The 12,273-nt window shown below is 33.3% G+C and overlaps 1 protein-coding gene across 4 annotated transcripts in view; it reads left to right on the top strand.

Moving 5' to 3' along the window:
- EXOC5 (exocyst complex component 5) overlaps window positions 1-12,273 on the top strand; it is a 55,001-nt gene that overhangs the window by 35,967 nt on the left and 6,761 nt on the right. For all 4 annotated transcript variants that reach the window (XM_032621102.1, XM_032621104.1, XM_032621103.1 and 1 more), the window contains exons 13-17: window positions 4,099-4,207; window positions 7,715-7,835; window positions 9,020-9,106; window positions 11,335-11,443; window positions 11,637-11,852. In XM_032621102.1, the coding sequence (XP_032476993.1) occupies window positions 4,099-4,207; window positions 7,715-7,835; window positions 9,020-9,106; window positions 11,335-11,443; window positions 11,637-11,852 (642 nt within the window). The remainder of the gene's footprint in view (window positions 1-4,098; window positions 4,208-7,714; window positions 7,836-9,019; window positions 9,107-11,334; window positions 11,444-11,636; window positions 11,853-12,273) is intronic.

Below are 12,273 nucleotides of genomic sequence, written 5' to 3'. Positions count from 1 at the left end.
GGTTATTACATAATATTGAATATAGTTCCCTGTGCTATACAGTAGGTCCTTGTTGGTTATCTGTTGTTTTTTTTGTGTGTGAGGTATGCGGGCCTCTCACTGTTGTGGCCTCTCCCATTGCGGAGCACAGGCTCCGGACACGCAGGCTCAGCGGCCATGGCTCACGGGCCTAGCCGCTCCACAGCATGTGGGATCTTCCCGAACCAGGGCACGAACCTGTGTCCCATGCATAGACAGGCGGACTCTCAACCACTGCGCCACCAGGGAAGCCCAGGTTATCTGTTTTATACATAGTAGTGTGTATATGTTAATCCCAGCCTCCTAATTTATCCCTCTTGCATCCCGCTTTCCCCTTCAGTAACCATAAGCTTGTTTTCTGTGTCTGTGAGTCTCTTTCTGTTTTGGAAATAAGTTCATTTGTGTCGTTTCTTTTTCTTTTAGATTCCACATATAAGGTATATCATATGAGATTTGTCTTTCTCTGTCTGGCTTACTTCACTTACTATGATAGTCTCTAGATTCATACATGTTGCAAATGGCATTATTTCCTTCTTTTTTATGGCTAAGTAGTATTCCATTATATATATATATAAATTTATACACACACCACATCTTTATCCATTTATCTGTCAATGGACATTTAGGCTGTTTCCATGTCTTGCTATTGTAAATAGTGCTGCTATGTACATAGGGGTGCATGTAACTTTTTGAATTATAGTTTTATCTGGATATATGCCCAATAGTGGGATTGCTGGATCATATGGTAATTCTATTTTTAGTTTTTTAAGGAACCTCCATACTGTTCTCCACAGTGGCTGCAATTTACATTTACCAATTTACATTCCCACCAACAGTGTAGGAGGGTTTCCTTTTCTCCATACCCTCTCCAGCATTTATTATGTATAGACTTTTTGATGATGGCCATTCTGACTGGTGTGAGGTGGTTCCTCATTGTAGTTTTGATTTGCCTTTCTCTAATAATTAATGATGTCGAGCATCTTTTCATGTGCCTCTTGGCCATCTGTATGTCTTCTTTGGAGAAATGTCTATTTAGGTCATCTGCCCATGTTTTGATTAGGTTGTTGGTTTTTTTGTTATTGAGCTGCATGAGCTGTTTGTATATTTTGGAAATTAATCCCTTGTTAGTCGCATCATTTGTAAATGTTTTCTCCCATCCTGTAGGTTGTCTTTTAGTTTTATTTATGGTTTCCTTTGCTGTGCAAAATCTTTTAAGTTTAATTAGGTCCCATTTGTTTTTCATAGATGCTGTTTATCAGATTGATGAAATTCTTTTATTCCTAGTTTCTGGGTGTTTTTATAAGGATTAGATGTTAGACTTTGTCAAATGCTTTTTTTGTTGTTGTTCTGTTAATGTGGTTGGATTACATTGATTTCCAAATGTTAACTTTGCATTCCTTTGATAAACCCCATTGGTCACCATGTATTATCCTATTTATGTATGGTTGGATTAGGTTTGCTAAACTTTTGTTAAGAATTTTTGTGTTTGCCTTCAAGAGGGATATTGATGTATACATATTTTTTTCTTGTAATGTCTTTGTGTAGTTTTGGTATCAGGGTAATGTTTGCCTCATAGAATAAGTTGGAAAGTGTTCCTTCCTCTTCAATATTCTGGAAGAGTTTATGTAAAATTGGTGTTATATTTTCCTTAAATATTTGGTAGAACTCACCAGTGAAGTCATTTGGGCCTGCAGTTTTTAACTTTGTGAGGGTTTTAAACTACAAATTAACTTCTCTAGTAGATATGGAGCTATTTTAGTTACCTGTTTCTTTTTAAGTGAGCTTTGGTAGTTTGTGTCTTTTAAGATTTGTATATTTCACACAAATTGTTGAATTTATTGGGATTAAGATGTTCATGGTATTGCCTTATTATCTTTTTTTTATGGTCAATTGATCTTTGTGTGTGTGTGTGATTTTTAATTGAAGTATAATTTGTTTACAGTGTTAAGTTTCTGGTGTATAGCAAAGTGATTCAGTTATATATACATAATATATATAATATATATATTCTTTTTCAATATAGGTTATTACAAGATATTGAATATAGTTCCCTCTGCTTTACAGTAGGACCTTGTTGTTTATTTTATATATAGTAGCTTATTTTCTTTTTAATGTTTGTAGAATCTTTAGCGATGTCTCTTATTCATTTTTGATGATTGGTATTTTTTTGTGTGTGATCATTCTGGCTGGAGGTTTATCAGTTTTATTGGTTTCCCCAGAGAATCAGCTTTTGGTATCATTGACTTTTCTGTTTTCTGTTTTGTATTTCATTGATTTCCACTCTTTATTACGTCTTTTCCTTCTGCTTACTTGGGTTTCATTTCCCCTTCTTTTTCTAGTTTTTTAAGGTGGAGGTGAGACATTGATTAGAGACCTTTCTTATTTTCTAATATAGGCATTTAGTCTTATAAATTTCCCTTTAAGGTACTGCTTTAGCTGCATACCACAAATTTTAATTTGTTGTATTTATTTTCATTCAGTTCAAAATACTTTTAAATTTCCCTTTTGATTTCTTTTGGCCCAAGAGTGGCTTGGAAGTGTGTTATTTCATTTCCAGATATTAGGGGATTTTTTAGATGTCTTTCTGTTGTTGATTTAAATTTGATTCCGTTGTGGTTAGAGGACATACTTTGTGCGATACGAATCCATTTTAAATTTATCAAGACTTGTTTTTTAGCCCAGAATATGATCCATCTTGGTAAGTGTTTTATGAATATTTAAAGAAAATGTATATCCTGATGTTGTTGGATAGCGTATTCTATGAATGTCAGTTAGGTCCAGTTGATTAACAATGTTGTTTATGTCTTTTATATCCTTACACATATTCAGTCTACCTCTTCAATGAGTTATGCATGAATGTACGGATGTAGAGAGGAGGAATGTGAAAAATTAAATTTATGTTTTGTGGCTTGCTAAGGGCATTTGTTAAGCATCAGTGAGCAAAGAAGGAAGGTGAGGGTTGTGGTAGAGAGACTGATGAAGGGTAAAGGTTAGGATTGTATTAAGAAGACCAGGAAGGGAATTGAGTAATACCAAATTAGTATTTATAATCAGTAGTGATTTAGGGAATTTAAAGTGGGTTATGCACTTCAGTGCCCATTACTCTGAGAGTGGATCACAAATGGAGACTACAAATAGGCAATAATCGATTGATAAATAATATAGGAAGCAGTTATAAGAAGTTGAGAGGTAATTTTCTAACTTTTAAAGAGGGATTTAATTTTCTCAGCATAATTACTAATAATTCCTTTACTAAGTAGTTAATCAGCAGCAGCAACATCAACATCAAAATGAAAATTTATTATTGTGAACCTATTATATGCCACTGAGCTAAAAATACCTTACGTGCATTTTCATACTTTATTTTCACCTCAAGGCTAGGATATAAGTACTATTAATATTATTCCTACCTTACAGATGAAGAAATTGAGGCTTGGTGGGGTTAAATAACATCTCAAGGGTTCACTCAACCAGGAAGTGATGAAAGTGGGATTTGAGCCTGTCTTATTTTATAGTGTGTCTGTTATTGATTTCCCATCCCCACCCTCCAATAAAATAAAGAATCCTTTTTGTTCTGAGTTTTACTAAAGTAGCATTTGTTCATTTGGTGGCTCTCAAAATTCTTTTACTGTGACTCACAATAAGAAAGGCACTTTACATGGCAGTTGAGTGTACATTTATTATATGTATTTATGTGTGTGTGTATGTTATGTTTATATGTGTTTATTTCATTAAAACATATTTGGTTTTAATGTGTACTTTAGACATTATTTTCTATTGGTTCTCTCTTCTTTTCTCTCTTTCTTTCTTGTCACAGTCCACTAATGGGTTACAATCCAGGTCAGAAAAACATTGATCTAGTCTAAGCCAGGAGAGTTGTAGACAGACACGGAGCATTGTAACTGTATGTATATGAGAAAGGCATTTTGGGTGGGCAGGAAGAGTTTTAAGTTATCATTTTGATACCTGAATACTGACTATGTCTTATACAAAGTTGATTGCTAAAAAAAAAAAAGAAAAGTATTGACTTTTTTTAAAGGTAAACTTGAGGAACGATGTATTTGGTTTTTGTTTTTAAAGCTCTCTGATCCTTCTGATTTACCAAGGAATGCCTTTAGAATTTTTACCATTCTTGTGGAATTTTTATGTATTGAACATATTGATTATGCCTTGGAAACAGGACTTGCTGGTAAGTATATTTATTTGTGTTATACTTCGTGTTAAATTCCTTTGATCCTATTCGGTTAAACTATGCATAATGTTGTTTTATATATATTCAACTCTATCTGTCAAAAGCAGTTCAGTGCAACAAAATGCTTTTTGAGCTTCTGTAACAAGGATTTGTCAGATGCTAGAAGCTATAGAAAGACACAGTTCTCATATTGCTTACATTGACCAGGGCTACATGAGTCACTACAGTGAATGGAAGAATGTAATACAATGCTGTAAGCTATGAAATGCCAAAGAAGCAGAAATGGAAGTGACAGCAATTCTGGTTGAGACAGTTGAGTAAAGTAAGATTTAGAAAGGAAAGTAAGCCTTTTCAAAATAAGCCTGGAGAGGAATAGATTCATATAAAATTTTTTCTTTTATTTTTGGTCTTCTGGGTTTACTGGTATTAATAGGATAATAATGACTTCTTCCCTAAATCCCAGTCCCATTAATTCAGTTGCCTCCTTGACCTCTCTCACCTGTTCTGTGTGCATTTCAAATTTAATATATCCCAAATGAAACTTCTTCCTTTCTCCTTCTTTTCCGTGTCTTTAAAAGGCATTACTATTTACTGTTTGCTCAAGGCCCAAACCCCGGAGTTGTCATAATTCTTCTTTTCATCAAACCTGATAGCCAGTCTATCAGCAAATACTGTCTGTATACTGCGAAACATAACTCAAATTCGTCTACTTTTCTCCATTTTTGCTGATGCCACCCTGATTTAAAGATCATCATTTCTGTCCATTCCTAGCTGGTCTCTTTGTGTACATTCTTACCTTTCCAAATAACTGACTCCATGTAACAGTTATGTTATAAATTCAAGGGTCTTAAAATTTCTTGCTTAAGACCCTTTAGTGGTTTCCTGTTAGTCTTAGGGGAAAAACAACAAAAAACTCTTTATGAAAGTATAGCTTTTGATCTGGCCTCTTATATATTCATCTTCATCTCATATTGCATTTCCCCTCACTACCCCAGCCCCTTTGGTCTTCATTCATTTTCCTCACTCAGGTTCTTTGCACTTGGTAGCTCCCTACCACCCAATCCTTTTCCTTCAGCTCTTCTCATGTCTGGCTTTTCACCCTTCTGATCTTAGCTAAGGTGCTACCTTCTTAGAGAGGCCTTTGCTGATCGACCTAGCTAAAGTGACACCCCTTTCCCAGCCTAGTTACACATTATTTCATCATTGAATTAACTTTTTTCATAGCACTTGTTACAATGAAATTTTCACTTGTTAATATCTGCCTCACTCACCAGAATTCATTCATTGAACACATGCTTATTAAGTCCTTAACCTTGTACTCATGCAGCTTACATTCTTGTGGAAAAGATAGACAAATGACTAGTAAGTGCAATGAATAAAAATAAAATTGAGTAAGGAATAGAGAATAGTAATGGGAGGTAGGATGGGGAATTCAGGGGCAGAGGGCTTTTTTAGAAAGGCTGGTCAGAAAAGGCCTCTCTGAGGAGACATGAACCAGAGAGCTGAATGAAGTGAAGGAGTAAATTGAATATTTGGAGAAAGAGTATTTTAAGTAGAGAGAACAGCATGTAAGTTCTCTTGAATAGTGAACTTCATGGGAATCTTACCTGTCTTAAGAATCTTATCTGTCTTAATTGCCATTATAGGCTAGCACCTAGAAAGCACATAGCACATGCTCAAAAATGTTTGTATATAACTTCATTCCATAAAGTTTCTAAGGTTGAAGCAAAATTACCCATAATTCAGTAACCTTGTGGTTTATTCTTACCCTTTTTTTTTTTTAACCTGCAGGACATAGATAAGCATTTGTAGCCTGCTTCCCCCCCTACTCCACCCAATACAGCAGAAACTTGACATCAAGTATTTAACATTTGCCATTTACAAATAAGCTAATGTGGTTATTTGTATCGGGATAATAATATCCACCTCAAAGATGTGAAGATTACAGAAGATAATAAAAAAGTAACATGAATTTGATTCTATATGGTATGAAGGAGTTGTTCTTTACCTAGTATGGAAGCCTAGCTTATTCATTTTAATAGCAGTATTCATAATTTGGAAGGGCTTAAAAATTTTCTGGTAGGATGAAAATGTCCCTTATACGCATAAACATTTTCCATGCAGCTATTTAGTTAGTATATACTGCTGTTATTTCTAATGATTTTACAAAATTCTGTCATGCATATATATTATAAAGTTAACCACCCTCTATTATTAGACACCTTGGATCTTTTCAGCAATTTAGTAGTATAAATAATGCTACAGTGAACAATTGTAGAGCTTAAAGTGTTTTCTTTATTTTGAATTATTTTCTTTGGATAAAATTCTGGCAATGAAATTACCAGATCAAAGTGTATTGCAAATTAAAAAAATTTTTATACGTATAAACGATTTTCCTAAGGGTTTTTTTTCCCACTAATCTATACTGCTGCTGGCATGTATGATTATACCAGCTATTTCTGCACACCACTAAATATTCTTTAAAAACTTTAATAATTTAGTGGTTAAAAATGTATATCACTATTGCCTTTTCATGTCTTTCATTAATAGCAAGGATTAGTATTTTCTACATGTGTATTGACTTTATTTTTTTCTCTTGTAAATTTGTGTGGGAGCCTTTAATTTTCTTATCAGTTGGTGATTTTGTCGTTTATGGGAAAATAAAACACCTTTATTTTCCATTTTTAAAACTTTGGAAAAAAATCCTCCTCCTGTAAAGAACTCTAGGTATTAAACTTTTGTTTCCTCATTTTCTGTGAGTATTTTTCCTAGCCCTTTATGTCTTTGAACTTTAGCTAGAAACATAAATGTCTGTGGTTAGTAGGGACCTTAGAGTTTAACTGTTACTCTCTTACAAGAGAGGAAACAAATCTGGAGAGATCAGCTGTCTGTTTTGGGGTCAGAATGTGAAGTGGCTTGAATACAGTGCTGAAAATCTGGAATTTATTATTTTGACAGTGAGGAGACTTTGAATTATTTTTGAGGAAATAGTAGAGAACATGGTGATGAAATATGTTAAATACATTATTATGGCAACAATATATAGCATAAAAGATAAGGAGATTTGAACCAGGATACTAATAAGAAAATTATTTTAACTGTTATCAGAGGTAAAGAGGCCTGGTTATAAGAAAAATGGTTATAAGAAAAATGGTAGAAGTGTATTCATGGCTCATGAATCATTGTGCATAAGAGGGCAGAAAAGGGAAGGAGAAGGCATATTCCAAGATGGTTCATTTATTGATTTATTTAGTTTTTATTTATCTCCACAAATAATGAAGACTTGAGTAGATAGTGAAAATTTGGATGTAAAAACTTTGGATGAATTTTATTAAATTATTAACAAGCTTAATTTTACTCTTCTGTCCACAAAAATTATTGCTGATTTAATGAAACAGCAGTTACTTTTATGCATGTTGTATATATAAAACCACATTCTTTTTTCTGTTGCTTACATGAATTTCTTTAATATGATTCTAACATATACATGCCTTCCAACTTTAGGAATTCCTTCTTCAGATTCTAGGAATGCAAATCTCTATTTTTTGGATGTTGTGCACCAGGCCAATACTGTTTTTCATCTTTTTGACAAGCAGTTTAATGATCACCTTATGCCACTAATAAGGTTAGTCAAATTGTCTGATTTTCATTGGTGTTTCAATGAATATTATAGTATTCTACTTCTTGTTAAAATTTAAAAGTAATAGATGTTCGTTAAAACATAAACAGGAACAGGAGGGTGTGAAATAAGTAAAAGCCCTTTTCCTCTTCCTTGCCTTCCTGTTTTCCTTCTGTGGTATTAATTTTGGTTTACTGAATGTGTCATAAACCTAAATCTGATATGAAAGACAACTTCTAGCTTGTTCCCATTTATTATAATAAAAAGATGTACAATAACAATTTTATGAGATTAATAGGACAGGTTTTGATGAGGCATTAAATGAGGTTTGGTTTATATCTTCCTATCAATTTATGTGAACTTTTAAAGCATGTAAGGATTAAATAAGGTAGTGTATATGTGAACGTGATTTTTAAAATTGTATGTGTAGTATAATTAAAGAGGATGAATATTCATATAGAAGGTAAAATTCTAGACATTTTGTATAAACATTGATATGCCAAGAAATAGTCTAGAAATGATCTCAAAGATAAAGATTACTTGTGATCCCTGAATCACATTTTGAAAGGAAATTTACTTTTTAAAGAGCTCTAATGTCACATAACAAAGAATTCACGTAATTATTAGGGTTGCATATTCTTTAATATTTTGGGTGTTTTTTGACATTTAGGTAATATTCAGAAGGTAAATATGGCTACCAAGTTGGTTTTGTTTTTCGTTTTTTTTAATATAGGAAAGCTAAATACAATTGAATTGGGTGTTAGTCTGCAAATTTTAATTAGTATAATTTGCTATATTCTCAAGACTTTGTGATTTTTCTTACTGAAATACCAGAAATTTAATTAAAAAGGAAACCAAATAATTTCAGAATTTCAAAATCATGTATTTATATTCTAAAGGGATGTCTCCTCACAGATGAAAGTAATAAATCTAAATCCTCCTCTTCCTTCTCTTTTAACATGTTAATTTTTCCTAGCATGACTATTGTAATGAATTGGGCATAGTGAATACTAAATAATTACTTTACTATTTATATGCTTCTTGGATTGGGGAGCAAATTAAAATAATGTGTGTGTGTGTGTGTGTTATGTATGTGTGTAGGTATATAGCTATACACATATGCCTATGAAAAACTGTTAGAATTGTAAGGCTACTAATGTGATCTTTTTCCCCCTTTAAACATTCAATAGCTCTTCTCCTAAGTTATCTGAATGCCTTCAGAAGAAAAAAGAAATAATTGAACAGATGGAGATGAAATTAGATACTGGCATTGACAGGCAAGTTGTTAGTTTTACTATTTCTCTTGCATTTTTGTTGTGTTTATTTTTTTATTTAAAAAAATTTTTAACCTCTTTATTGGAGTATAATTGCTTTACAATGTTGTGTTAGTTTCTACTGTATAACAGAGTAAATCAGTTATATGTATACGTATATCCCCATATCCTCTCCCTCTTGTACCTCCCTCCCACCCTCCCTATCCCACTCCTCTAGGTGGTCACAAAAAGCACCGAGCTGATCACCCTGTGCTATCTCTTGCATTTTTAAAAAATTGTTAGAACACCATTGTAACAACATGAAAATGATTTTCAGAGAAGAAGAAAGTCTATTTTAATTCCACCATCCTGCTATAACGTTTGATTTTATTTTTACATATTGCTTTCATCTTTATTAGAATGTTGTTTTTATTGCCTTCCAGGTTTATTATTTATGGAAGTCAGTATGTTTAGACTTACTTTTAAAGCAGATTCTATTTAATATTTTTTTTTGTAAATGCCCCCTCCTACACATACACACACACACCCTCTCGCTCTCCCTCTCTCCAAACTCCTTAAAAATGGTATGTAACATAGAAGATTTTATTTTCAGTTAGAACTGTCAAGCTAATATCTGAAATGCTTTAAATAAATTTACTGATTTTCTAAAAGTAACTTCCATTAAGTGAATGCAGACTCTACATTCAAAAAAATTTTTGTAATGTTTATTGTAGTTAATTACCTGTTCATAATATGGAGCAGTGAATCTCTGTCTTTTGAGATGATAGTGGGCATTTATTTATTGATGATGATAATAGCTACTATTCGGTTTGGCCAGAAAGTTTGTTCGGGTTTTTGTAACATGAAAAACCCAAACGAGCTTTTTGGCCAACTCAATATTTATCAAGAATTTGTGGACTTCCCTGGTGGCACAGTGGTTAAGAATCTGCCTGCCAACTCAGGGGACACAGGTTTGAGCCCTGGTCCGGGAAGATCTCACATGCCGCGGAGCAATGAAGCTTGTGCGCCACAACTACTGAGCCCGCAAGCCACAACTACTGAGCCCGCGCGCCACAACTACTGAAGCCCGCGTGCCTGGATCCCGTGCTCCGCAACAAGAGAAGCCACCGCAATGAGAAGCCCATGCACCACAATGAAGAGTAGCCCCTGCTCACCGCAACTAAAGAAAGCCCATGCACAGCAATGAAGACCCAATGCAGCCAAAAATAAATAAATGAATAGATAAATAAATAAATTTATTTTAAAAAAAAAAGAATTTGCTATGTGCCGGGCACAGTACAAGAATCTTTACCTGTATAATTTCATTTATTAAGTAGGAAATACTATTCCCATTTTACAGGTGAGGAAATGAAAGCGTAAAGAAATGAGGTAGTTTGCTCAAGATCATAATGCTGGATATTTGGGACTCAAATTCTAAAGCCCACGCTACTAGGTTTGGGCATATTTTTATTTACTGTAATTCTCCTCCTTTCTCTTCTATTCAAGAAAACATACTTGAATATAAATTAGTTACAGGAACTGTAGCCCTTAATATCTTTGTCTTTTGCCAATCTATTATCCTTTCCCAGCTTTATTTTATTCATTGTTGTGCTTAGATTGCTTGGTCCATCTCTTTAATTACTCCCTTGTAATTACCCTAAAATTTATTTCCTTTAACCATAATTATCTTACAGATCCTAAAGTCTGGATTAATGCAGACTCTTTTATTCCCATAACCGGATGGCTGATTGCTGTTGGAGAATGCCACATAACTCAAACATTATTTGTGCCATTACAAACACATACTCTCATTTCTCAACTGGGTCTTCACTACCACTTGTTCAGCCTCCTGCTTGTCCTTAGACTGTGAAACTCGGGTTCTTCTCACCTATTCTTCTAAACTTTGGCCATTCCTCATAAGCCCCTCTATCTTACTGCCTTCCTAAGCATTCTCCAAATATAGTTGTTAAGGAAACAAATTAGTGACAGTTTTCTAAGATCTTTAAGATTTCCTTAAATAGAGTAATGGGCAAATGAATCTTTGCCCTGTGTTTTGAGCAGGAAGCTAATAAAACTAAGAGGTCTTTGATGTCAAGACCTAGAATTTACTTTTTTAAAATCTAAAGTGTACCCATAGTAAAATAGTCTCATGGTGACATGAAATGAAATAATTTAAATTTAATTTAGTATAAATAAAAGTAAATATAAAGTAAATTAAATGGATCAAATACATGGTGTTCTCAATTCTCTAGGACATTAAATTGTATGATTGGACAAATGAAGCATATCTTGGCTGCAGAACAAAAGAAAACAGATTTTAAGCCAGAAGATGAAAACAATGTTTTGATTCAGTATACTAATGTGAGTAAAATGATTCAGTATGCTACTAAGAATAACTGCTTTGTTTGTACTTTTGTTAACATTTCATTGGTGTATCTTATTCTCCACGTTTTTTTATTTTATACTTAGAGATTAATGAGAAACTATATGTATTTTCTCCTTAGCTAAGCTGATACACATTTCTATGTAATAAGTATAGAAAAAATTTTTACAGGCCTGTGTTAAAGTCTGTGCTTATGTAAGAAAACAAGTGGAGAAGATTAAAAATTCCATGGATGGGAAGAATGTGGATACAGTTTTGATGGAACTTGGAGTACGTTTTCACCGACTTATTTATGAGCATCTTCAGCAATATTCCTATAGTTGTATGGGTGGCATGTTAGCAATTTGTGATGTTGCTGAATATAGGAAGTGTGCCAAAGACTTCAAGGTATGTATTCACAAATATCAAACTTGTAAATAGGTTCAAGAACATAAGTCAGATCATAAAAAATGTGTACTGACTTAAAATCATCAGTGAAAAATTTATAACTTTGTTGACATTGTAGTGAAACAGAACTAACATTTCCTAACTGAAAAAGTATTGTTGCAGTCATATTTTCAATATTAACACATTTTTGCTTTGAGCTTCATTTTAGACAAGGCCATATTTCAGTTCCATAGTCCGAATGACCTTATTAAATAACGCCCGTGACTAATACTGCATATATCAGATATCAGGAAAATATGTTCTTTCTTCATGTACCTCTCTCTGAAATCAGTTTCCCTTAATGTTTAAATTATTTAAGAAACCTGCTAAATCAATGATAACTAATTCTAGTTTACAAAAGTATAAATGATTATTACTATTT

This window comes from Phocoena sinus, chromosome 2 (genome assembly GCF_008692025.1).
Source record: "Phocoena sinus isolate mPhoSin1 chromosome 2, mPhoSin1.pri, whole genome shotgun sequence".
Classification (NCBI taxonomy): domain Eukaryota; kingdom Metazoa; phylum Chordata; class Mammalia; order Artiodactyla; family Phocoenidae; genus Phocoena; species Phocoena sinus.
The sequence above is the reverse complement of the archived record's forward strand: the minus strand, read 5'-3'. Positions and strand labels throughout refer to the sequence as shown.